The following is a 27,145-nucleotide window of genomic DNA, read 5'->3' on the forward strand; positions in this document are numbered from 1 at the left end:
GTCTGTGTGAGGCAGGGCCTCTGTATTGGCGAATAACAATAATAAATGGGAGTGCTTGAGTTTTTTTTTTTATACTCTGCTTGCTAATTTGTTTCAGTGCTGGGGGGGCATTGAGTTAGTTCTGAAGGTGTTGAATGAATAGTGCTTTTGGTCGGTGAATGTGTTGAATTTGTGTTGAAGTTGTGTTTCACTGACTGTCAGGTTCTGCTTTTTTTGTGAAAGTAACTGGATACGTTATGCTGCTTCTTGAGGACTTATTGTGGTTAGGGTGCATAATCCTGGAAGTTATAATTTGAAAGAAAATTCTGGTTAGTCTAGATTTAAATGTGCACAGTAAGATATGATTTGAAAGTTTGTGTGGTTCGGGGTTAGTCCATTTTTTGTGAACCTGTCTCTCTCTTTTTTTTTTATAGAAAAAGTAAAAGAAACATTCATGAAATTGCAGAGACGTAAAAGCCTTTCACTAAAGACTGCATGTGCAGTATGCACGTGGAGTATACTCTAGGTAGGGTTCAGTAACAGGGTCAGTAAGCATGCACGTGGAGTATACTCTACTGAGTCAGGTAGGGTTCAGCAGCAGGGTCTGTAAGCTAACAGCAGGAGGTACCTCTGTGGTCTGGCTGAGTCCTGGCGATGTGATGACGTGCAGTCTTTAAAAGTTTACAGTGTAATTTTTAAAGGCACTACCTGCAGTGTCAGGGAGAAGAGCAGTTTAAAGGACCTCTTAGATAAGCGCTGGAGCCTACATCAGCTGTGGCTCCTTGACCTTTATGAGGCATAATGAGTCTTTAAGTGAGGAGGCCTTTAGACCTTGCCAAGATAAGTCATTCTCATGTCTCATCAGCTGATCAGCATGTTTCATGTTTTGAGCTTACACTTTCAATATGGACTTATTTTTCACAATCAACACTGTGAAGGAATATCTTACTTTCCACTGTTCCCTTTAAAGCTTCTTTAAAGCTTGTCTGTAAATCAGTGTTAACATAACTCCACAGTTTAATATAGCAACAAATGTACTTTTACTAGACTAACATTGTTAATTACCAACTTTCATAGTGATTCACGAGCTCCCATGACCAATGACAACAAACATCCCTGTTAAACACGTGATTAGCATGTAAGTATGCAGTAAAAGAGACCTGAGTGCTCACCAGGTTACTCCTCAAGAGGGCACCACACTCTTCACTTCTGACACCTGGGAGCATGGCTCAAATTGCTGGTCTCTTACTCCCTAGTAAATACAACCAGGTATAAGATGACGGTGGAACGGATTAGGGGCACTCTTGTAAAAGATTCAACAGCTGCCAGGCTATGAGTATGAACCATGTCAGGCCCATCAAACAGACAGACTCCTGAATGTAAAATGCTCTCCAGATTTTAGAGGATGAATAGATGAACATTAAATACAATGTTGGTTTTGAATAGAGCAAGGTGTCACGCAGCACATGCAACCAAATGGCATGACTTCAAAGCTAACCTTCACTTCACCTCTTTAAAACCAAATGCCCTTTTGACCCATGCTGTTGCCTTTACCGTCTTCACCATGATGTGCGTTATGTGTGCCACAGCTCAAGGCCAGACATATGGACAACACTTTAAAATGTTGATGGTGGCACTAGCAATGCGCCAATAACATTCAGGGCATGGATTTGTCTCGCCGGAACAGATTAGCATGTTCTCTTAGCATCAGTCAAGGTTGCCTGTGGGGACGTTCCGCTTTTACAAAGGATATTCATGGCTTATTCAATACAGGGCTGTGAACTGAGCATTTACTGGAGGTCATCTCTCACTGTACTCTGTGTGAGTTATAGCTTTTGGAAAGCGTGAAGGCTACAAGGTGAGAAAGAGACAAATTACTGCAATGCAGCGCTGCTGGAAAGGAGCCTCCTCGATGGGTGTTTATTCTAATGTCCTTGAAAAATGTTTGTGTTCGATGGTGAGGTGTCTGTAAGTGTGGTGTTTTCCTGGTGCATTAGTTGGCACTAGCTGGAATGATAGGCCTACCATGCACGCATGTTGTTATGCATAATCGTGCCCAGCTGCTTTAAGCTAACAGGTGCAGCACGTCAACTGGAGACGCTAGAACTGCACAGGCTTCTTAGGATGTCTTTACTGTTGTTGGCATTCAAAAACTATATTTAGACTTAAACCGGTCGAGTGGGCATCAGTAATTGTATCTATGTGAGGTTACCATAACCATTGTTTACAAAAAGGACTCTGGAGTAGGCTAATGGTTCTTATTGTGAGTATGCATTAAACTACTATGATGAAACACACATAGCCTGATCAAACCAGTTAGGTGAGTGCATACACTTTTACGCCCTAACTTAGTGTTGATATGTGTCTACAAAGATCATGTTGTTTTAGATAGCTGGATGGCTTTCAGAAAAATAGATAACACAGTATCTTTATTTTAATGACACTGAAAAAAAAAGTAATTTATTGTCTTGCCACACCTTAAAATACCTATGCAAAACACTAACAGATGAGCATGTGAATTATATGATTAATCACACCAATCTGTTGATCACTTTATTATTTTATGACTCGGGACTTACTGGAGCAGACATTGTATGTTTACACAGAGACTTCTTTAATCATGGCTTGGAAGAGGTCAGTTATTCACCGATGCTTCCTGCTTAGAGCTCACCGCCCAAGGCTGATGTCCTGCACCAGCAATTCAATTCAATTCAATTCAATTCAATTTATATGAATGAAATTGTCTCAAGGCACTTTATAGAGCCCAGAGCCTGAACCCCCCTGGAGGAAGCACAAAGGCAACAGGGGCAAGGAAAAACTCCATCTCACCAGGAAGAAACCTTGAGCAGAACCTTGTCTCTCATAAAGGAGGGTGTATGAATCTGCTTGGAGCCGGCCAGGTAGAGTGCAGCCGTAGGCAGTAGAGTCTCAGTAGATCTCCCTCTGGCAGGAGCAGTACGCACATTAGCAAAAGAGGGAACTTTGTAGTCAGCGTGCGTCTTTGGAAAACCTGACCAAACTCGTTCTAAATGCTCCATGAGCAGGGAGGTGTGTTGCCCTTCAGACAAGCAGAGACTGGCTGAGAGAGCTAGAGAGAGAGCTAGAGAGAGAGCTAGAGAGAGAGAGAGAGAGAGAGGAAAGAGAAAGTGACATGTAGGAAGAGAAGGAAAGACAGTGAGAGAGAAAGAGAGTGAGAGCCCGTGTGAGAGAGAGTGCGAGAGGGAGAAAGAGGCTGACTAACAGTACCACTGAAATCACTCCCTCAGTGATTTTGGCCAGCAGCAGCTCAGACGTGGTAGCTGCCTCCACGGTGCCGGTCCTTGTGCTCTCCCTCTCTCTCTCTCACTGTGTGTGTGTCTCTACTCACGGGGTGCCTATCTCAGGGGGCCATGTTGATGCTACTCAGGAGCGGTGATGAGCGCAGCGCTCACCTGGTGTCGCTGATGTGCTGCATGGGTCAGTAAGCTCTCCTCAGCTTTCTTCGTCTTCGCTTCTCTGTCCGCCGACAACCGCTGCTGTGCCTTCTCTTCTTTTTTCCCCCCCAGACTCTCACCACTGAACTGTACAGCTACTTTTTGAACGTTTTTTTTCCCCGTAGTGACAAACCCTCCTGTCCCCCTGCTTATGTAGTAACAGATTTGAGAAAATCCTGCTGTGAGCAAAGCTGATTGTGTAACAGATTTTAGCTGTGTTTTCTGTGTGCTTGTGGTACCAAAGTCCATAAAGATGCAGACGGGGCACGTTTGTCATTCATTGAGCGACTGACTGACAGAACTGTAAATATTTAGAAAAAAGGACAATGACAAACAAGTACAACCAAATCAATGAAGCAAATCTGAAAGGTCCATGGATGGGAATTTGCAGAATTTGCAGTATAGTAGCTTGTGGTGATGATTTTTAACGATTGTTAAAATCTGACTGACTGACAGAACTGTAAATATTTAGAAAAAAAGGACAATGACAAACAAGTACAACCAAATCAATGAAGCAAATCTGAAAGAGTCCATGGATTGGAATTTGCAGTATAGTAGCTTGTGGTGATGATTTTTAACGATTGTAATTATTAATCTAAAGCACGTTTATCTACTTCATCTAAAAGAAAGCAGACGGTTTATTCTTCAGTATGCACATGATTGGTATTGATGACCGCTAATGTTTAACGTCCTTCTAACATCCTCTGGAAACTGTCTGAATGGCCCAGTCAGGGCTGTTGCTATGACTACTGAAAACAAAAAATACTGTGGTCAGTACAGCGCGCAGTGCGGAGCTCTGAGTAATGGAAGCTATGCTCTGCGTTTTTTAAATTAAGACTCTAAAAATACTGTTTCCTTTTCCAAAATACACAAGTGGATACATCACACAACTGAAGGCTGTCAGTAAGCTCCTGATTTTTAGGACAAAACTCCGACTGTGTTTGGGACAACTCTTCACCTCTGGTCTACATGTTGTTGATACATGTTTCATATATAGCCATTTATCTGTCAATGAATCTATCGGGTTTTGTCCTGCCAACAATGTGGTAAATGTGGTAAAATGCCACATTGGTAGAAGGGCAAAAATGATAGACACTTTGGAAGACAATAAACAAAAGTGACATTTAACAAGGGTGGGTCTGGTACTCGTATACAAAGCCTCGCTGTGTTCCACAAGCATTGTGTCCAACAGGGATTTGTATTACACTGATGTGTGTTTTGGATTGCTTGTGTTTTAACTCGGTTATTTTCTGATTTTACAGATGAAAGAGACAGAGTGCAGAAAAAGACATTTACCAAATGGATAAACCAGCATCTCCTTAAGGTACGGTACATGTCTTTTTCCCTTTGCCTTTGCTTACTTCTGAGAAGTCTTTTCCACTGGAAGTATTTTACACAGATGTGTGTCACTTAAATGTGACCATGTCTTGCACATTCGTATTGCTTCAAGCTAGGAAAAGATTAGGAAATGATAGATACCAAAACACCGTTGTTTTGGTAACTGGGAGCATGAGATTCACTTGGAGACCAGTAACACAAACACTGATGATTAGGTACCGCCCCACCGTATTTCCTCCTTAAGTTAAATAGAATGTCAAGATCTCAGGGGTTAAAGTGCACGGAAATGCATTTCTATATAGTAACGTTCAGCCTTCAGCACTGGTACATCGGTGTGGAATGTTCACCCATTCATTCAGCCATTAATTAATGAATTCATTCATTAGCATTTACTGTGTTTTATCCTTTTTAAATATATGCCTTTCTTTAGGGGGGCTGTCAGCACTGATAATCTCTGAGTAAAGTGGAGTTACAATCACAGCTGTCATAAAGTAGTCTCACAGCAGAGTGCTGTCTTAATGACAAGCAGTCTAACCTGCATGCCTAGTCACACATCCTAGCCATGGCATTCAGTGGAGTGTTGTCCTGTTTACCGCGTTGCTGGGGCTTTTCAACTCCAGACAAGTCCAAAATCTCTGTGTTTTATCATGGCCCATCAGCAGATGCTATTCAGCACAAATCCACAGCGGAATGAGGATTTTACCCCAAACAGCTTCCAAGACAATTTAATGATATAATTGCTGAGATGAATGAGGCCCTGACAGATTTGACAGTGATGTGTGTATACTTTGCCAGATTTAATCTACGGTTATTGTGACGGCTAATGAGCAGAAGCTGCCAGTGTTTACTCAGGACGATACCCATCTTCAGCGAGGGAGTTTTTGTAAGCCGTTTTCGATACCACTGACATATTAGTCTGAACAAGTTGCTGTTAATGGAGTATGAAATGCCCCCATCAGGATTATTCAGAGGGACTGGTTAGGAAGGGTAGCTTGTCATGCACACATCTGCCTTTATTTTGTTGATTAATGAGCCTAAAGAAGGAGTCATAATCCTGGTTTTGGCACAGTTTTAGGAGATTTAGTTCAAAAATTAAGTGGCACAAATTAATCAGGCACAACTAGCCGTATTTTCCTCAGTTCAGAAGTCGTCACTGCAGCCTGTGGGAACCTTAGAGTAACCTGACAAACCTCAGTGGCCCTTTGTTCTAGCTGCCTTGAGTGACTCGGCCTAAACTCTGTTTAACTTTCTGAACTCACTGTTTAATTTACTTGGACGTGTCGGCAGCCAGATCTCAGATATCAAGCCTCTGCCTTTCCTCTACTGCCGTTTGAATGTTGCTGCCATGCTGTCATATGACTGACCAGGAACGCCCCCCCCCCCCCCCCACACTCCCCCTCCCCATACCCCTCTTGCCCCCACTCCTCAGCGTCTTCTTTAATGTCTGGGTCACCATAACCCCAAGCTTGTGTCAGTGGAAGCAAAGGTGCTGAGTAAAGACACGGACGCCGGGTATCTGCGTGACCCAGAAAAGGGGGAGGCCGGCGGTCTATTTTGGCACCGCAGCTGTGTGCGGTAGGATTATTGGGCGGTGAGGAGCCTGGGTAAAAGCAGGTCACTGAGCCAGAGGGGCTGCTTTAAGCAGGCTGGTATTCAGGGCAGCAGCAGCGCAGGGGGAAATACAGCCCCACCGCACTGCACTGCACAGGAACCTTGGCTGTGAACATGCACAGTGTCGGGGGCAAAGCGATGACGGTTGGTTGGATAAGCCCTCGCCAGGGTTTGCCAAGGGCGCAAAAACCAGAGTCACTGAAATGTGGAAATGGGAGAGGAGCTGGTTGGTGCGGTACTAAAATGAGAGCGATAGGTTGAAAGCAGCTGTGTCGGTGTACAGCCCGAGGAACACTTTATATAGAGGATAGAGATAAGTCACACTGTAGCAGGGCATTGTGGGGAGAAATGTAGTTGTAAACAATTCTGTAGAAACCATATCAGGCACATCAAACAAGCAGACTCCTGAATGGAAAATGTTATCCAGGTTTCAAGATGAAGTCTAGCAGACATAAACTTGATACTTTGTTCACTTCTTCACTGGAACAAGATACAACACAGGCATGTTCTGGCCTTTGCGTTCTTCTTATTCTTCTTCTTTTCTTAAAAACATGCTAAAGTAATATAATCATATTTAAGTAGATGCTTGCGCAAGCAGTTTCCTCTCTTTGTCACCACCACCAATGCACAGGGTACATACGTGACCTCATCATGTATAATCATCACCTCACTGAGTGATGATGCCACGCATAGGTCATAAAAGACCCTTGTGTCAGCAGTTCATTGCGCAAGTTTAACTGTAAAGGAGTTTCTTTTTTAAATGTTGTGTGTGGTGGTGGGGTTTTAATATGGTCTTGCATACCGTAAGACCACTACAACATTTGTTACCAAAGTTTATTGAGAGGTTTTATATGAAGGGTGGTTGAAATAAAGAGTCATTAGTAAAGACTATACTCTCTATTTCGTTTGCCCTGGGAGAAAATACATGTTTAGGCACAAGGCAGATGAGTAACACCCTGCTGTGAGAAATTCTTCAATTCTCGTTAGTGACAGGGCCCTGCCGTGCAGGTTTGGTGAGCCCTATCAGAAACATCAGACTGTGTTTGAACAAGCCAAAGGGGTGGGACGGGGCTATCCATTGTGTCTGACAGGCAGGAAATGCTTAAGGAGCTGGGATGTGTTCCGAGAGGTCGAAGGCACGATTCGAATCGTTGCAGATACCGTGTGCGGATAGAGAGTGTTCGTCTACATGATAGGGCTATCTGTATTCTGAACAGCACGGACGCAGACAAACTAGACTTCGTCTGTATTGGGCCTCAGACCCCGTGGTCCCCAACGCTCCTCCTCACATTTTAGAGCCACTAATGGTTTAGTTTCACGTCCCTTATCTGCTTCTTACCTGCCCTCTACAGTCAACCATGTAATTTATGTGATTACCAAGCAGGCACTTGATGTTTTACGACCACATTGGAGTAGGCAAATGTGTTCGTTTCAGGATCCTAATGGCATTTGAAGAGACAGATGCATGTTGGGAGTGGAATAAATGGTTGCCTTAATTAGGGTCTGATGAATCATTTGCTGGGTTTGTTTACTGTAATTGACGTTCGTGTCTGAAGTGGGTTATTTGTTATAATGGCTCTGGCAGCTGTTTTTTTGCCTTGTGAAAGCAGACAAGGTGTGCATCGGCCCTTTTATGGCTTTGGGTTTGGATAAAAACCTCACAGTTTTAGTTTGTGACCGATACCTTTTTGAATGATTGATATTTACCAAAACACAAAGATACTGTCCCAGCACATTCTGTATGCTGACGTACACAAGAACAGTGGCAGGCCTAGCTGAATAACGTGTATGCGTTTTTATCAATTACACTGATTGAGTGATTTATGAATTTCTGTTCCAATGAATGAGAACTGCACACATGACTGGGTACAGATGACCTCATCTAAGTTTTGCCACAGGTTGTTTTTTCTGTGTCTAACTCAGTTGCGCTCTCTTTTCTAAAGGTACGAAAACATGTAAATGACCTCTACGAAGACTTGAGAGATGGACATAACCTGATCTCGTTGCTGGAGGTCTTGTCTGGAGACACACTGGTGAGTAGCATTCTCTCTCTAGCCTCCTCCCTGTATGTGTTGTCACATGTGCCCCCCCCCCCCCCCCCCCCCCCCCCGTTCCCTTTTTATCTTGTGTCTGAGTGTTTCCAAGTTTCAACTAGAGCTTTCTGTGTTAGCTTGACAAGTTGCTCTGTAGATTGATGACACGTGTGTTAATTTTTGGGTTTGCATCAGTATGGCAAGGTGCAATAAGTTAGCTTAATGAAAACAGCAGTTTTTTTATTAATCCTTAATGTACTACTTTGTAAGCCCAATAACACAATTAATTCGGATAGTTGTCTGCTGAAAGGCTAGCGTGCAGCTAATTACGCTCTGCACTGCTTATGAAAAAATGAACAAAAAAATGCATGTGAAATTCCCTGTGCTTCTTTAGATTAAGGAGTAGGCATATAGAAATGTGTATTTTGTGAGGAATGGAAGTGATTTTAGATTATAAAATGGATGCCTTTGTGTAGTGCATTGTTCTCTTGGTTCTCTGTGAAGAGTGTTTTTTTGACCCAATGATTGTAGTCATGAGGGAGTTCAGTGTGCTTTGAAATAATGGAGATAATAGCTAGTGGTTTCTAGTGAGTCAGTGAGATTGGGTATACTCACTCCAAACAAGTGTTAGCTTTGCCATATTAATTGTAACTTTCAAGTCCAGTCCATTTGCAGTAAGTTCTCAGACTGCTTTGAGAACGGCCTAGTTAACCTTCTAGTGGCCTCGAATAGAAGAAGCAGTAAACCTTTTGAAGCACTTTTTTTCTTATTGTTTCCTCCCCCTTTTCCTCTGTCTGCTCTGTCCTTCTCTCCTTCTTTATTTCTCCTCTATTCTTCTGTTCCTTGCCCTCTTCCCCATCTGTATGCCTGTGTTGGTGTCCCTCTGGCCCCCCTGTATCTCATGTGTATATATGTGTGTGTGTGTGTGTGTTTGTGTGCTGTCTCTCCCCTCGTGCTCACGTTTACTGGGGTAAGCCGCGGGAGCGTGACTTTCTGAAGACGTTGCGGTTGGTGAGTGCGGCTGACGCATGCGCAGATGTGCAGCATGGGGATGCGCAGGATGATGATGATGTTGATGATGAAGATAAGGGGGTAGGTGTGGGCCCCCGGCGCCCGCCCTCCACCCCCTCCTAACACCACTAATGTGTAGCGGAGTGTCGTGGCATTTAACCAGAGTGGCAAACAAACAAACAAACAAACAAACAAAAACAAACAAACACAGCCGAGCAGCCGACTGGAATCAATGCGGCCCAGATTTGGCCTAGGTCCGCTCCAATGTCAGCTAGTCTCTGGATGCTCTCTTCTTCTTCTTCTTCTTCTTCTCCTTTTTCTTCTTCTTCTTCTTCTTCTTCTTCTTCTTCTCCTTTTTCTTCTTCTTCTTCTTCTTCTTCTTCTTCTTCTTCTTCTTCTCCTTCTTCTTCTTCTTCTTCTTCTTCTCTTCTCTTCTTCTTCTTCTTCTCTTCTCTTCTTCTTCTTCTTCTTCTTCTTCTTCTTCTTCTTCTTCTTCTTCTTCTTCTTCTTCTTCTTCTTCTTCTTCTTCTTCTTCTTCTTCTTCTTCTTCTTCTTCTTCTTCTTCTTCTTCTTCTTCTTCTTCTTCTTCTTCTTCTTCTTCTTCTTCTTCTTCTTCTTCTTCTTCTTCTTCTTCTTCTTCTTCTTCTTCTTCTTCTTCTTCTTCTTCTTCTTCTTCTTCTTCTTCTTCTTCCCTCTGGTGGCCTGCGGTAATTAGGTTAGCGAGAGTAGGTAAGGAGGTCGATTCTCCCTGCAGTGGCTGTCTTTACGGGAATAGGCCGTGGCCCATGAGCATATGAGCTTTGTGACGGTGAAGAGGAGTCAGAGCCTGGATCCCGCTGGTGCTTCACACTGCAGGCTGGGTGGGGTTTGTTTTTCTACTGTCTGCCTAGTGAGCTGCTGCTGCGTAGGCATAGTCAATTCCCAGGTTCAAGTGACAGGTCTGCTTGTGCTTTTAGGAATTTAAGTTGTGAAGAAAAACAAAAACAAAGGATGTTCTTTTGATCACGTGAATCAACCAGTTTCCTTATTCTTTTTCTATTTGCATGGAGGTTCGAAAAGTCAAGTTGCACTTGCTTCTTGGGAATTAAGCCTTGGCCTTTCTTTCCACTCGCGAGCGCTTGTTGCATCATGCACCCACACACACACACACTCACACATGCACACACTCACACACACATGCACGCAAGCTCTCTTGCACACTCTCACCAATGTTGTATGAGGACCTCTTTATGTAATAGCTTCACAACTCACAGCTCATCTGTCATTACAATGGAAATGCGCTCACACGCTGGAAGTGCTGGAATGACTCTCGGCCATCTCGAGTGATTTCATGGAGCTGTGCAGTAGGGGTGGGTATAGGGCTCTTCCCTGAGGGGGTGGAGAGGGGAGCGAGTGAGTAAAGGGTTTCCCCAGCGCTCAGCACTCGGTGGCTTCTATCCCGTTAGCCTGCCTGCCTGCCAGCCAACCAATCACCCAGCTAGTCTGCCAACCAATCACCCAGCTAGTCTGCCAGTCACTGGACTGCCTCGCCATTTTTTCCATCTCACTGCCTCCCGCTCGGGCGCCAATTGTCCACGTGTTTTGTTTTGTTTATCTCCCTGCCTCCGGTTGGGCTGGACTCCCTCCCTGTTTCCTCAAGACGTCACGTTTCTCCCTTTAGCCCAGGGCTGGTGTTCAGCACTTCCGGCCCCCACAGAGTCTCCCTCCTCCCCTCAAACCTCCTTTCCTCTCCTGCAGAGTTCAAGGCTGCAGTGGTGCAGGACTCCCCAAAGGGACACTTAGCACAACTGATTTTGTTTGATGCTGTTCCACCACAGATGGTGTTTCGTGCAGGATTACACAGCCTAAAGTAATCACTAAAAAGTACATTGTTTTGGAGGTAGTGTTGTCACAGAGGTTTAATTTCCGCAACTGACTGATTCCTATAAAGCTGATGGTGGGCCTGACACATATTTTTCTCCACAGTAAATGCACTGTTTTAATAAGAAGCGCACATTCCTCACGCTTCTGTTGATATGGAGTAGGCAGGGATGGGTAGAACTGACCCCTAAATGTGAAGACGGGGTCAGTCAGCAGTTAGAGATTATCTCTCATACAGCACACCTGTGTGGTCCCCCCCCCCCCCCCATGTGGTGAGTCTCCAGTCTTTCTAGTTAAAAGGAGAGTGTGTGTTTGTTTCCTTCATCATCACATGCTGTCTGACGCCCTCTGCCCTCTTCTCTCTCTCCCCACAGCCTCGGGAGAAAGGCCGAATGCGTTTCCACAGACTCCAGAATGTACAGATAGCACTGGACTACTTAAAGAGGAGACAGGTAAGACCAGCTGCGGCACGCTAATCTGAAGGGCTGTTTGGCTAGCAGTCATGGGTAAAAGATAAGGTAGCTACGACATTGGCTACAATGCAACACAGACAGAGCACTCCAATATATAACATTTAGTTGAAGTATTTACACCTTAAAGATTATTGCTATAACAAGTTATCACATTATTTAATTTGAAATGCATTTTCTTCCATATGTTGTGGTTAAAAAGGTATTTGCATGAGCAAACCTTTATCATATCAAGGCCATAACCATTAGTTCTAACCTAAATGTTTGTCTAACCTTGGCTGAGAGGTTTCAGTGCAGCGTTTATTACACCTGTGTCAGTGTGTGATGCATTGCCTGAGAACACAAACCCAGGAGGCACTGTGAGGATGCCCCCCCCCCCCCCCCCCCTCACCGCTGAGGGTGATAGCTGGGGGTGTAATTGCTACACAATATTTCCATGATGAAGCCATCATTTCTCCGAAGTGTCTTTTTAAAAAAAAAGGCAGATCCCATTTACTTCCCGGGCGGCTTAATCAGAGAGAGTGATGGGAAACGCACTGCCTCGCTTGCTTGCGCTGCCTCTCTGACCGATTACATCACTGACAGGGGTCCAGGCCCGCAGACAAAGGATTCACACATTCCAATACAAACCGTCCCTTTATCTCATTGTTGCTTTCCCTTTGGTGGCTTTGGTTGGGCAATTCATGGGCCATTCATATTCATTAACCAACTGGACAGCAGTTTCACTTTCTTTTTTCACTTGCGGATAGTGAAAGGCTGCAAATGGTCACATGACCAGGCAAAGGGGCATTAACGCTTTGCCAAGTCCAGCCAGAGCCAGGGCACGAGTGCGAGCACACAAAGAGCAAAGTTGCCCTGTGAATACCCGTTATCATTCTTTGACCCGCATTAACGTTCTACAATTAACTCTTCCCCTATTAATACATAACTACATCTTCATTAAAACACAGACAGATTCTTAAAAGAATTTGTGTTCTGTGAATTGGATGAGGCCTTCGCCGGATGTTGTTGTACTCCTATTGAAATTTTGCTTTGTCAGTATCCTGACTTCATTTAATGAGCTGTCTTTTACTGCCCCCTTGTGGTAGAACACAGGCTTTTGAAGAGGAGAATGTTATTTTTCATAAAGTGTCCATATTCAAATGGTACTATCATTAAATCTTTACATAATATTATATGTTAATATTTTAATCATATATTAATATAAACAAAGTTGAATATAAAATAATCTTTATATCACTCTTTATCTGAATAAGCAGTGATATTATTCTTGGGGTCTTGTGTACTTGGTGTTGAATGATCCGATCCTTACACAGGTGAAACTGGTGAACATCAGGAATGATGACATCACAGACGGAAATCCCAAACTGACACTGGGGTTAATATGGACCATAATTCTGCACTTTCAGGTAGGTCAGAATATTGACATTTCTGCAATGGCTGCTGTTTTAAAAGACAAACTCAGTTGTTTCTTGAGGAGGCACATTGTGACAATGGTCATGAAAATCTATGACTATCTATCTACCCATAATCATCTATCTATCCATCTTTCTGTCTATCTGCCTACACAGCTATGGATGAGTGAGTGATATGAATGATGTATTGAGCTATTTTCATCTTTTAAACGGATTGTGTGCATTGATGCGATGCTCACTGACATAGAGGTGTTGGTGTTCTGATTTCTGACGGTGGAGGTAATGGTTGGCTCTTAGACATCTGAATGAATTGATTTTCAGTGAGCCACTGCATGACTTCGGTGCCCTGGCAGGGCCGGGTTAAGCTTGCGTGTGGCTTAAGCTGTTCATAAATCAGGATAAGCCAGTATTATGCTGCGGGGCACTTGATGGAAAAAGATATATTCTGCATTTCCTCCTCCCACCACAAGGGGTCAGAGTAATCCATCACACAACTCCTGCTATATACGTACAGCCCAATAACAGCAACAACATCATCCCAATTCTAAATCCATAGATAGAGGAATGTAGGTGCCACGTTTGTACTTTAACGTGTGTGCATCTGCGTGATCGACATTAGAGATCCGCCTGTAAACAAATATAATGTGTATTGAGAAATACAGACTTCCTTTGAAACATGCAGGCTCAGATTTATGAATATGAAACATCAAGTATAAATTACATCGAATTTCAGCCTTTGTGAATTTTTCCAAAAAGGTAGATATTATGATGTTATACGTATACCTTCCTGGTTGAATGTTATTGTCTTGTTGTGACCCTCACATATACACATTCACCTACACACGAATTAGCCTCGTACATTTCGCCGAAGGTTGTTGGGGGCAGAGGTGCCTTAGTTGGCTAGTTAGGAGGGGGGGGGGGGGGCAGTGTAATAAGGAAGGGAACAAGATGAGAGATTGACTAGATTAGATAGATAGAGCTTTTGACCTGAGGTTGGTCTTTTTGTTTTACGAACACAATATACCATCTCAATGATTGACGTAGGAGTGTTGTGAGAGGGTTTTATAATACTATTAATCTCTCAGTATTAGTTCCATGGAAATCAGTGTTATTAATCACCTTGAGCCTGTTTCCTGTGGTTACCAGATAAATAGTTTGGGTGTACGCTTTGATGTAACGGCCAGCAGGAACCTTTGATCATCATGGAGCAGTATATTATAATTCCCCTGTGATTAAGCAACCTCAAACGGTGTGGTTTAATCAGGGGGCTGTGGCTCAGATACACTGTAGAAGGACAGGAGGCTTTGACCGGAAGGGTTGAGATGGATGACTAATATTTTCAATTGAGCTGGAGGTGATTACAGGAGCTGGTTTTGGATACTTGGATACAAAAAAAAATCAGCTTTGAGACACAAGGAAACAAAGTAATACAATGCGGGATGTATTCTAACTTTGACAAAGCAGTTTTGTACTACTCAGTGGTGATCAAACAGTCTTACAATAATGGAAATTCTAGTTTCAAGCATTAACTTGCTCAGAACCAATAATAAAATCTAACCAAGTTATAATACCTTATTAAGATATCTAAGGACTGAAATGCAAGAATAACTTTCTTTCTGCAGTGTATGCTGCCACAGTGGTGACAAACTAAAATAGACCAACACAATCCTAAACAAACAATGGGAAATGCAAGGGGATTTTGTGTATGTTTCCTATTGAAGTTATTTAAGCAATACACAGGAAATGTGAAATTCCTTTTACTATTGGTTGGGGACTTTCCACAGTGGCCAATCCTCACATGCACAGGCCTCATACCCATCAACCTAACCAATATAACAAACTAGTGATAGTGCCTGAGCAGCAGGATACAACAACAACACACAACGAGCTGGTGAGATCCGCAACATGCGCCACATGTTGTACCCAGAATCCCTAAAGGCCCTGATTCACAGTGCAGCAGCCCAGAGGGAACAGTGTGTGTGTGTGTCTGTGTGTGTGTGTGTGTGTGTCTGTGTCTGTCTGTGTGTGTGTGTGTGTGTGTGTGTGTGTGTGTGTGTGTGTGTGTGTGTGTGTCTGTGTCTGTGTCTGTGTCTGTGTCTGTGTCTGTGTCTGTGTCTGTCTGTCTGTCTGTCTGTGTGTGTGTGTGTGTGTGTGTGTGTGTGTCTGTAGGCCACTGGTAAACACATCATGTCTGCCCAGCCATAGAACCTAAGTAGCAGAATACAGCAAAAAACAACAACAGCAAGGACAACAAGGCTGCCTTCATGAGCATTTCACTGGAGTTTCCAAACAGGTGCCTTCCTCCATCAGTGTTTTGTTAGAATTACTCCCACGACACCTCCAGAAGGCTCAACAGTGGTGTCTGGCGTCCCAGACCCCCACCCCTCTGTTCTCCTCTGTACTCATGATGAAACTACCCTCTGCACTCATGATGAAACCACCAGATACACAACATACACCTTGACAAGATTTCACATATTTCAGTGTTAGTTGAGGTTCATTGTATTATATGTTTTGATAAGTGAGATGGTACACTGCAATAGCATCTTTAGACAAGTAGACTGTTTTTTTTCTTAAATAAATAAATCTTCCTATAAATGCATGAAATCTGCTACACACTGTATGTGATTTTAAATAGTAAGCAGGCAGCACTTAAGCAGACAGGCGCTTTTTGTCTTTTTTGCTGCAGTGGGTCTATTTTTACTCTATGCTGTCATCCATTAGCCCTGTTTTGACTGTCGGCAGGAAAGGGTAGCCATTTGTGCGCTTACCCTGCCACGCACACACACTCCGTTTCATCCACTCTTTTTAGCACACACACACGCATGCACACGCACACGCACACACACTGTATTGTGTTGATGCAGCTGCACTGCCGTCTTGACACGTCATTATTTAAAGTTAGCGTCTGTTTTTGCAATGTCACCTCTCTCCTCACCTTACCCTGATTCCCAGACAACCCTGCATCATCTGTGTATGGCCTGAGCTCCAGAGAAGCATCAGTCCCTCTAACACATCAGCGTCACATACCTATACTCTGACTCCCTCTGACACGCACGCACATACGCACGCACGTACGCACGCACGTACGCACGCACGCACGCACGCACGCACGCACACTCACTGCATCCCCCTCAGCGCTCTGCAATGGATTATTAATATCTCTGGCACTGTCTGCTGTCTTCACCTTGGGTTGCACTGTGAGGCAGGAATGCTCTCAGCCAGGCTTGGGTTGAGTAGGTGTGGCTGGGGCGGTGTAGGGTGGGGTGGGGTGTAGGGTGGGGTGTAGGGTGGGGTGGGGTGGGGTGTAGGGTGGGGTGGGATGTAGGGTGGGGTGGGGTGTAGGGTGGGGTGGGGTAAGGTGGGGTTGGCGGTGTAGGGTGGGGTGGGGATGGTGTAGGGTGGGGTGGGGTGGGGAGACGTTTGAGCCAACCCCACTGCCTTACTGATTGACTGAACTACAGGGCCAAGGCAGTGCAAGTCAGAGTGAGCAAAAATGCAGCATGTTTCAACTCTTCCCCTGGCATCTGCTGGGACTCTGGAATGGCCTACCCTCCATGCTGTCCTTGAGAAAGAAAGAGAGAAAAAAGAAAGACATAAAGTATTTGATGCTGGAGGATGAAAAGACAGCGTGGACTGGGGAGAGAGTGTGTTATATAATGCGTGGGCTCATAAAATAGACTGACAGGTAGCTTGGGTGACATACGCCCGCACCTGCCCCTGTCACTCAAGCGAAGCCGCTGGGCATGGGCGCAGGAGAGGAGCGAGCCTGTTGCCTCTTGACTGGCTCAGGGTTGCAGGGCACTCAAAAGAGTTGTTTTGCTTTTGCTCCTGGCCTGGTTCCAGCGCTTAGACCAACATGTTTCAAGGCCCTTTGGCAAGTGATTGACTCATTGATGACCCTTTTTTTTTATAGGCCCTAGATGTAAGAAATGCCGCTTCGTACCAATGAGTGTAAAAGATTGAGGTTAATCATTTTCCGTTTGCATAGCTGCTTTGTGAAATAAACTGCAGGCTGGAGCTAAACTTATGTATTTCATTGGTTTGGAACTCACTTGGTGAATTTGCCTTATTTGGTTCAAGAAAATGGTGGACTGACTGAAAACGAGTTAAGATAAATCTGTGTATGCTCACAGAACAAGTTGTTTTGATTCCTGTACTGGGTTGATATCATATTGTGTTATTTACACGAGCAAAGGGGTGAAGAAGAGCTCAGGCCCATTACTGTAGCTGCAGTCATATGCAGAAGTTCCAGGTCACTGTCGGTTGCTTGAGCAATATGACCCAAGTGAGAGCGGGGTTGGTGAAGGATTTTCGTGCCTACGTCCGAATCACAGCGTGGGGATTATCCTTTACCAACCTCACGAACATGGGTGTCATATTAAGTGATTCGAATCACAGCGTGGGGATATCCTTTACCAACCTCACGAACATGGGTGTCATATTGAGTGATTCGAATCACAGCGTGGGGATATCCTTTACCAACCTCACGAACATGGATGTCATATTGATTGATCAATTTTGCTTCATTCATTCCCTGCCCTCAAAAATACTTATAACCTGAGATTTCAGCGTCATGTTTTGCCTGGCAACAAATAATGTCATACTGCAGCCAAGTTGAGTCAAAAAGGCTAATTGGGCAGGTTAATTTGAACACTCACCTATTTGCTTTACATGTTCATTTGCATTCCCCCTCCTCTTTTTGCTCTGTATCCTCACTGTTAAACTGATAAATGAAACGTTGTAATATCGCTGCCTGCCATTCTGCTATCTCGCTTTAAATGAATGGAATGTTGATGGTGTACAGTTCAATGGTTCAAGACTATCAGACACGGAGTGATTACTAGCGGTGAAGAGTTCAAGTGGGGTTAGGCCAGGATATCCCCACTGATAGCATGAAAGGCCTCTTGTCCAATCAGAAATGAATACATTGTTCAACTGGACCGCACTGTTGTACCTCACACTTGTTTTGGAATGAATTATTCTCATGTTAGTAAATGATCAGTGAGCAATGAACAGGCCTTAGAAAGGGAAACTGAGAAAGATATTTCTATAACAGAAGGTGTGAGTGATTAGTTTTATTTCACACCTGAGGACTGTTGTGACATTGTATGCCAGGTAGGAGCTGCACAAACGAGGAAAAGAACCAGCTCATCTGCTGATCTGGTATTGACGGCTTGTGTTCTCGTTTGAGATATAAATAGAAATGTTGACTGTATGTGACAGTCGTATGAGGATTTCACTTCTCGGTTATGACACTTGCCTCGGCGGCCTAATGAGGTCATGTTGGGATTCATCTTCTGTCACTGACTCAGCAGCCACTCTCACTTTTGTCTCTATTTTGCCCTCTCCGTATGACAGCAGGCTTCAGTATTGGCTAGTATTGAATGAGAGGGTCCACGAACCTGTAACCTTCAGAGGAAATGTCACCGGCTTCAGAATAGTATCACAGCCCTATGACAGGGGTTATTTATAGCCGAGTCACAGAGCTAAGTCATTTCTACACCTTCAATAACCAATCTGTCGCCAGCTGATATCAAACTGCAGGTTCATCCAAGGCTTTTGCAGTTAGCATGTATGGATGGGATTCTTTCAATCAATTTAGTAGGCAAGAGACTGATCTTCGTAGAGTGTGCTGTGCTTTTTCTTTGCTTAAGTTGCTGGATATGACCGGTCATTACGTTCCTTTTTATTCCTGGTGGTATAAATCGTATTGTACCCGTATCTCATGTCCACAGTGTCCACAGATGTAATGTTTATCTCTGGGAAAAGTCAAGTGAGTCACTGGCATCTGCGTCACTGCCTGCTGTATAAAGTCAATAGTGCTTGATGATAATCTGTATTTGTTAAGTTGAAACCTCCGGAATTGAGCCCTACTCTTTGCCTTGCGGGGTTGCATTATTCCCGATTAGAGGGCCTTTGGTTAGGGAGCTGTAACCTGGGACGTGCTTCCGTGGCCCGCGTCGCCTCCTGTTATTTTTATAGAGCCCATGATAGGCCACGGTCTCCTGCAACTGGAGCTGGAACGTCCCACACCTCCCCGTCCCCGTCCCGTAACTTGCTGAGCAAAGATTTCACACAGGCTGGACCATAACGAACGGACAGTGGGCGGCAGAGAGAGAGAGAGAGAGAGAGTGTGAGAGAGAGAGAGAGAGAGAGAGAGAGAGGGAACATTACTGTCCCTGGCCCCCGCCCCTCATCCCTCTCTCTCTCTCTCTTGCTCTCTGTTCTCTTTCAGACAGTTTAGTTACAGACACACACATTTGGGGGAAACCTAACACCAGCGGCGACGCAGCAGTGCCCGTGTTTACGCTTCAGATGAAGAACACACACCGGCTTGGTTGCAATGCTGTTTTCCGTTACAGGAACTTAGCACAGCGAAGCTAAAAGACGTGGACTAGACTCTTTGCACCGCTCCCTTTATATATCTTGCTCTGTTTTGTTTTTGCCGGCCCATCTTTATGACGTTAGCTTTAGACTAGCGGGGCAAAGGGAAACGTTTCAAAGGTCAGATGAGATTCCAGGCTGCTGGCTGCCGGCTGAAGAATAAAGCTGGTCACTGAGGGACGGAGCAGGCAGCAAGCTTGAAGTGGAGCGAGGAAAAGAGTGAGTGAAGAAGAAGACGAGAGTGGGAGAAAAAGGATACAAAGAGGAAAAGGAGAAGGAGAAGGCGACGGGGCTTGCAGGGTTTTCCAAGAGCTCTCCCGCGGGAGTTAGCGAAGGGAGTTCCAGCCAGGAGGACTTCAGCCCTGACGAGGCGCTGGGCAGTGTGGTCGGCCGGGCTGGCTGCCACCCCTCTCGCTCTCCTTTCCTGTCCCCCCTCTCTTTCTCTCTCTCTCTCTCTCTCTCTCTCCCCCCACCCCTTTCTTGAGGAAAGGAAAAATGTCCGTCTCCCGGTGGAATAAGGGATCAGAGCACGCTGAAAGCGGGAGAGCCTGAGTGGCGGCATGCGAGAGTTGAGTTCCGCTGGGATAGAACGTGCCGGCTGTCTGTGGGGAGAGAGGGGCATGTGAGAGGAGGCGACCATGGGGAATATGTGCGGCTGCGTGCGTGGGCCCAAGGAGGAGTGCTATGTTGACCCCAAAAATGCCCCGCTAACGCCAGGCTTCAAGGAGCTGCGGGGCGGCCGCCGCTACTTCCAGAGGAGGAAGAAGCAGCGCAAGTCGGGCGAGTTCCAGGCCGGCGACTCTCTGAAGAGCCGCGGAGGGGAGAGCGTCCAGAGCGAAGCCCAGCAGGACTCCTGTGTGTACCAGGCTCCCGAGAGCCATGAGGGAGCCGACGGCTCCGGTGAGATGGAGACACCCAGGCCCAAACCGGGCAGCATCAACGAGGGAGTTTACGTCGGAGAGGTTCCCATGCATTTCAAATCCCGCGGAGGTGTCTCGTCGGCGTGTCGGAAAAGGCTAGCATTAGTGCACGGAGGGCGGCGGCCGAGTGATACAGACGAGGTCGACGGTGACAGCGGCAGTCCTGACGCCGTTCAGCGAAACCTTCGCGGCGTGACCAGGACCTCCAGGCATGTGGCCCCCAAGGACAGCCTGCTGGAGAGGCGACTGCTGCAGAGGCAGCTCCGCCGAGCGGTCAGCTTCGGGGCCGTGGAGCACATGCTGCGGACGCTACGGGCCGGCGGTCGGAACGAAGAGGACCGCATGCTGGAGAACATGAAGGGGCTTCCCAGACTCATGTGGAGCACGCAAGTGCACAGGAAGAGGAGGAGGGAGCACACATGCTCGGAAGCTTCCGTTTCCCAGGGTTCCCTGGACAGCATCCAAAAGCCGGTCAAGTACATGACCGACAAACCCTCTGAGGTAATGTGAGCACCACGTCCATATGTTGAGCACCAAGAGCTGATTATTGCCTTACTAAGTCTCGAAATTCTGTTCATTGCTGCACATCATAATCATCGCCTAAGCAGTCTTGCTGTACAGTCTATGGCCTACCTTGAAGCTGTTGTGTAAGTGAAGGGAGTGAATTAAGCGGCTAATGTCAGTCACAGCTTCTGTTCTCTGAAAGTTGGAAGATGATGGTGCATATTGCCAGAAAGTCTTCCCCACAAGACTTGTGAATGAGGTTAATTATGAGGTCATTCAATTGTGGTCTGCTTCTATCTTGGCACCTACGTTCCATGTCTGCTGTCTCAAATGCCCAGTTTTTGCTGAAACCATAAACAAGGACAGGCCTTTTACAATTGCACGCAGAGCTGGTTTTAGATTCTCTCTCTGTCAAACCGGAGCTCAGCTTTCATCTTAATAACACAGGAAGCGGGGAAATGTTCTCATTGTCAGATGTTCGCATGAAGGTCCGCATTACCACAGCATAGTAATTATCTCCCAAAGGCTTGTAATTATAGTGAGATTATTTCTTTTTCATAGATGAATGGGTGACGTCACCTGTATCTGAAATCTTGTTTCTTTTAAATGCGGTACAGGCCAGGCACTGATGTTACAGACCAGACTCGAATGGAAAAGACATTACGTTAAGCGGTCATTTCTCCCCTGAATCTGCCAGGCCAGCATTTTGGTAGTCGCGTCGCTAATTTGAACAATTTGCCCTCGGATGGTTGCTTTCTAGTGGCTGCCGTGAGCATTGTCCTCTGCAGTATGTGGCGATTCATCACTGCAATGTAATGAAATCCATATGCCCTGTGAGTTCTGAAATGACTGCAGTGTGTTGTCAACCACAAGAATCATGTTTGTAGCAATAGTCAACAGTCCCTGTGAAATTTGATATCGTCTAATATGGAGCTGATGGGTGATCTTTGACTAGGAAGGTTCAGGTCTGACTGGTTCAATTTCCCCCGATTCAGCTCTGATGAATACGGGCTCAAGACTGTGTATATTTAGCTGAGTGATTAAGGGCCTATGAAAGGAAAACATTACCAGCACAATGCACCCAGTGACATTGGACAGTGAGAAAGTACATTGTGAGGCGGATGTTTCAGCAAGTATTCTTTGTCTCTCATTTCATGCTGGGTGTTGCTTGCCCATGTTCCTGTTTTTGTTGGAAAGTATACTAAGCAGCATTAAGTGCCCTGTAGTGCTGGTTTATAACAGGCAGGAACATCATGAAAACCATGCAAAGTGTGTGAAGGAGGCTTGATTAGCAAACATGGAAAAAGAAGGAATATAAATGTATAAATTCATTGTCTTTTAAAATCAAATCTTTTTTTCTCCCTCTCTTTTCCCTGACTGTCATCATGGGGCCCATTTCACAAAAGCTTTGTAAGCCTTAGTACTTTGTAGAATCCAAAATCAACATTACTTAAGTAGTCCTTGAAAATGCATGTAGATTTACATGTGCTCTGGAGTAGTCGTAGATGTCTGAGAACTTCTAAACAGGCGCTTCTCACTGGAGTCACCAATAGAACAAACTGGGAAATTACAACTAACAATACATTTATCAATCTCATTGTAACAGTACATTCTCGTAATTTGATCATTCTTTATTGTAATAAAATAAGCTATTAATATGAATAAGCTTATAGAAATATGATTAAATTCTGGACGCATGGTTGGCAAAGTTATGAAATAAGACATTGGCGGAGTTGTTATTGATGTCATGATTACAAGCTTATCTTCTTATCTCTTTTTGTAAGTTGGGAGGGGCATATTGTAGCCTGCATTCAGTTGGGCCTAGGCCTACCTCATAAGTAAGCACAGGAAGTGGAGATTGGGGAGCGAAATAAGATGAAAGAGAAAAAAAAACATAATAATAAATCAGAAGTGGAAAAAAAAAAAAAAACACCAAAAAAACCTATGATAGCTGAGAAACATACAGTCAATAAGCCATAGGCTTCTATTCACTTATTTCCTCACTATCTAACCTCGAATGTTTCCTCATTCTCATATTCCTTCTTCACTGCGACCCAAAGATGCTCTTGCTCGGGCAGCATGCCACTCACTGTAGGACACTTGCAGGTGGCAAAGAGCAGGCGTATGTTGGACGTCTGGAGTGGGTCTAATATGTTGACACGTCATGCAACAAAAAAATCTTTATTCATTAGCACTGTTGGTGTGTGTGTGTCGTAGGGTTGGGCCAGGGCCAGGCTGACTATTGAAATGTGTGTGTGTGTGTGTGTGTGTGTGTGTGTGTGTGTGTTTAGCTTGTTGCTTGTACAATTCTATTGCAGTATCTTGTCTGCACTTTGACCTACCTATATCATGATACATTTCCATTTGTTTATCTGAGTTTGAATAAGTTCTCAATTTGCTTCCTCATCGCAATCTTCTTCTTTTTCTGCTGCTGTTTTTTTCCTTCTTTTTCTTGGTCTTCTTATTCTTCATGTCTTCTCTCTTTTCCTCTTTTCTTTTCCTTCTTATTATTTATGAAGTTTTATCTGAAAGACGTGGTGTTGTCCCTTCCACAGATCTCGGAGATCCACGTGACGGGAGAGTCCGAGGACATGACGGCCAAGGAGCGTCTGCTGATGTGGTCGCAGCAGATGACCGAGGGCTACGTGGGCGTCAGCTGTAATAACTTCACCTCTTCCTGGAGGGACGGAAGGCTGTTCAACGCCATCATTCACAAATACAGGTAAGTGATGATGCTGGCCAAGTCGTACGAAATTTGCTATGCTGAAGCAATTTGGTACACGCAACAATAAACACACTTGGACTTTGAAGTGTCATGGCTAGAGGAGGTTTTGGAATACGCTTGAGCCCTCTGTTACAGGACACATTTTTGTGGGGTCACTTTACCGTCTTCTTGGCCATTCAAATGCAATACGCTGTTTTAATGACAGATTACTTATCATGTTACCAATTCATTGTTTTGACATCTCCCATAGTCTTTGCTGCCATGACAGCACATGACGATGAGGGTCTTACAGTATTTGACATTATGATGATAGCCATCATGACAATTACAGATGAAGGTAACAGGTGCTGTGTCACTGCATAATAACCCGTCATGACAACTAATGATATGGATCAGAATATGTCATGACATGTCATGTCAATCATAGGATGGAGGGTTTATGCCCTCACTTACAGTACCAGTCAAAAGTTTGGACACCTTTACTTTTTTTGAGAAGTGTTTTCTTTACTTTTATTATTTTCTACATTGTAAATTTATATAAGACATTTAAACTACGAAAGAACACATATGACATGATGTTCTAAACAAAAAAAGTGTTATCTACCATGTAGAAAATAATAAAAGTAAAGAAAAAACTTCTCAAAAAATGAGAAGGTGTGTCCAAACTTTTGACTGGTACTGTACGTTGAACTGTTTGTGGAATTCAGAATATGTCATGACATGTCATGTCAATCATAGGATGGAGGGTTAATGCCCTCACTTACGCTGCACTTTTTGTGGTTCAGCGTGCTGCCCCTTGTACCTCACTTTAATGTCACTGTGCTTGGTGAGTGACCTGAGCAATGTGTCGGGGTTAAACCGACATATAATCGGAATCATTTCCCATTTGTCCCTTTTATTCACTTCATAATCTTGCTGCTATGACACCTGAATTTCCCTAACGGGATTAATACAAGTTTATCTTATCTTATTTTATATTATTTCATCCCTGTTAAAACCGAGACAAAATGAAGCCTACTGTTCCTCCCTGTCCGTCCCCTCCAGCACTGGTTCTCCTCGTTACGCCCAGACGTAATCTCAAGTATGCATAAGCAAGCGCTTTAGTCTGCACACAGCTCGAGGTCTGCTGTGGAAAAATTCCACTGACCCTTAAACCCTGCCGTCTGAGCCGGACTAGTTGACCTCCAAAGTAAACACATATTGATCTGGCCGGGATCTGGCACCGCAGGCATTTCCTCTGTGGGTAAACAATTCCCCAGAGTGCCTTATGTTTATTTCCTAGTCCTAATTTGTGGATGCCTTTGTGAGAAAATGTGAAAATTGTGTGTGAATTACAATTGGGCTGAGGGCTAACCAAATCAGGGTGACACAGCATTTCTGTCAGCCATGTAACTAACCGTTACCCAAATGTCGACACAGCATTTCAGTCAGTCATGTAGCTAACTGTAACCCAAATGGTGACACAGCATTTCAGTCAGCCATGTAACTAACAGTTACCCAAATGTCGGCACAGCATTTCAGTCAGTCATGTAGCTAACTGTAACCCAAATGGTGACACAGCATTTCAGTCAGCCATGTAACTAACAGTTACCCAAATGTCGGCACAGCATTTCAGTCAGTCATGTAGCTAACTGTAACCCAAATGGTGACACAGCATTTCAGTCAGCCATGTAACTAACTGTAACCCAAATGGCCAATGGATCACAGCGCATAGAGCAGCACAATACTGTAGTTTCTTTAAGTGGGTGTACACATTAAAGATACATATGTCATAGAAAGAATTTTAACATACACTAAACATGTATTTTGCACTAAAGATACCATATAGAAAGTCTGTGAACCTCTTAGAAGATTTTTCTTCTCATAGCAAAATATGTTCTCATAACAGAACTGTAAGCTCTTCAGCAACTAATCGAGTTATTTTTTTTCTTGTGTCAGGCCTGACCTGGTTGACATGAGCAGGGTGTCAGCACAGACCAGCAGGTCGAATCTAGAACAAGCGTTTGGTGTGGCTGAGCAGCTTGGCGTTGCCAGGTTACTGGACCCAGAGGGTGAGTGGCATTAGGGTTACACATTGTTGCCAGGTTGTTAGAAAATTAGATGAAAATTAAATATGATAGAGGAAACACTAGAAGTTTGGGTAAAACTGTGTGTGTGTGTCTGTTTAGATGTGGATGTACAGACTCCGGATGAGAAATCTGTCATTACCTACGTTTCAACACTGTATGACGTCTTCCCAAAAGCACCAGAGGGGGCTGAAGGTATCAGTGCAAATGTAAGTACATAGCTTTAAAAAACAGTTTTAGTGCATCAAACATTTACAACATAACGAACTGTTTTAAGACCACTATTATAACCTGGAATGCAACTATGGAATGATGTGGTTTACTGGTTACGAGAAAATACTGTTTACACGTACTGTGGTTGAACAATGGAAGGAGGCATGTGGCTTGGATACTCTCAACTGTGCTGTTTAGACAGTAGCCGGGCGAACATGCCGAGAAGTCTTATTTTTACGAGGCATCGTGAGAAGTCATGACGGAAACCACAATTTGTATGCAGCGATACTGCTCGTGAAAGTGCAAGTGGAAGTCCTGTTCTAGTTGCTTCAGCAGTGATCCATGATATGGCATAATATCGCCATTGCATATAGTGTATTCTGAAGTCCATGTCGTTGTGTTTTAAATAACACCATGTGACAACACTCGCAGACTTTGTCCGTATTCACTTGCGGGGGGATAAATCTTTTACGGCAGTTGACTGGCATTTTTTGGCACACATTAGTAACAGCGGCAGAAGTTTTAAGCGGTGGCGTCTTTTTGTTGGACTCAGTCCTAAAACACTGCCAAAACAAATTTCTGAAGGCAGGCTGTCATGTTGTGGAGTAGTGCATCACATGAATAGCATACAGAAGAGACATGTTTGGGAACGTTAAGGAATGGTTCTGTTCTGACAGTGACAGGGATCATGATTCTCTGTAATGATTGGCTAAGTCGCGTTGACATAGTTTTTTTTATACTCTCTGAAAAAGCACAGCATAGTCTATCTCAACATGCTTTCATAAATCACATTTTATTATGGAACTGTCATTTCACTGAATAGTTACTGCTTTACAACCATACCTCCAGCCATCATACAGCACGTGGCTTTCTTTAACAATTATATTGTCCTTGTTTTCCACTCAAAACAGGATGTCGACATTAAATGGGTGGAATACCAGAACATGGTAAACTACCTCAGCCAGTGGATCAAACACAACGTGGCTGTCATGTCTGACAGAACGTTTCCCAACAACCCTATGGAGCTCAAGGTGACGGCATTGCAGTTGAACGTATCTTAGATAGAATTTCAAGTTCACTGTATTGGTCAGGTGAAATAATCGCCTGGATTTTTCAATGTCTTTCTCATGGTTAAACTGC

General features: G+C 44.3%; 1 protein-coding gene across 7 annotated transcripts in view; it reads left to right on the forward strand.

Moving 5' to 3' along the window:
- dst (dystonin) overlaps nt 1-27,145 on the forward strand; it is a gene marked incomplete at its 5' end in the record, with an annotated part of 131,996 nt that overhangs the window by 18,985 nt on the left and 85,866 nt on the right. For 3 of the 7 annotated variants that reach the window (XM_080849331.1, XM_080849332.1, XM_080849336.1), the window contains 9 exons: nt 4,715-4,776; nt 8,345-8,434; nt 9,410-9,526; nt 11,680-11,757; nt 13,092-13,184; nt 23,557-23,723; nt 25,665-25,777; nt 25,895-26,001; nt 26,917-27,036. In XM_080849331.1, the coding sequence (XP_080705457.1) occupies nt 4,715-4,776; nt 8,345-8,434; nt 9,410-9,526; nt 11,680-11,757; nt 13,092-13,184; nt 23,557-23,723; nt 25,665-25,777; nt 25,895-26,001; nt 26,917-27,036 (947 nt within the window). Of the gene's footprint in view, nt 1-4,714; nt 4,777-8,344; nt 8,435-9,409; nt 9,527-11,679; nt 11,758-13,091; nt 13,185-19,463; nt 20,999-23,556; nt 23,724-25,664; nt 25,778-25,894; nt 26,002-26,916; nt 27,037-27,145 lie in introns of those variants that run through there. The other 4 variants (XM_080849334.1, XM_080849337.1, XM_080849333.1 and 1 more) reach the window with 3 other exon arrangements.

Source organism: Sprattus sprattus (assembly GCF_963457725.1).
Source record: "Sprattus sprattus genome assembly, chromosome: 12".
Lineage (NCBI taxonomy): Eukaryota > Metazoa > Chordata > Actinopteri > Clupeiformes > Clupeidae > Sprattus > Sprattus sprattus.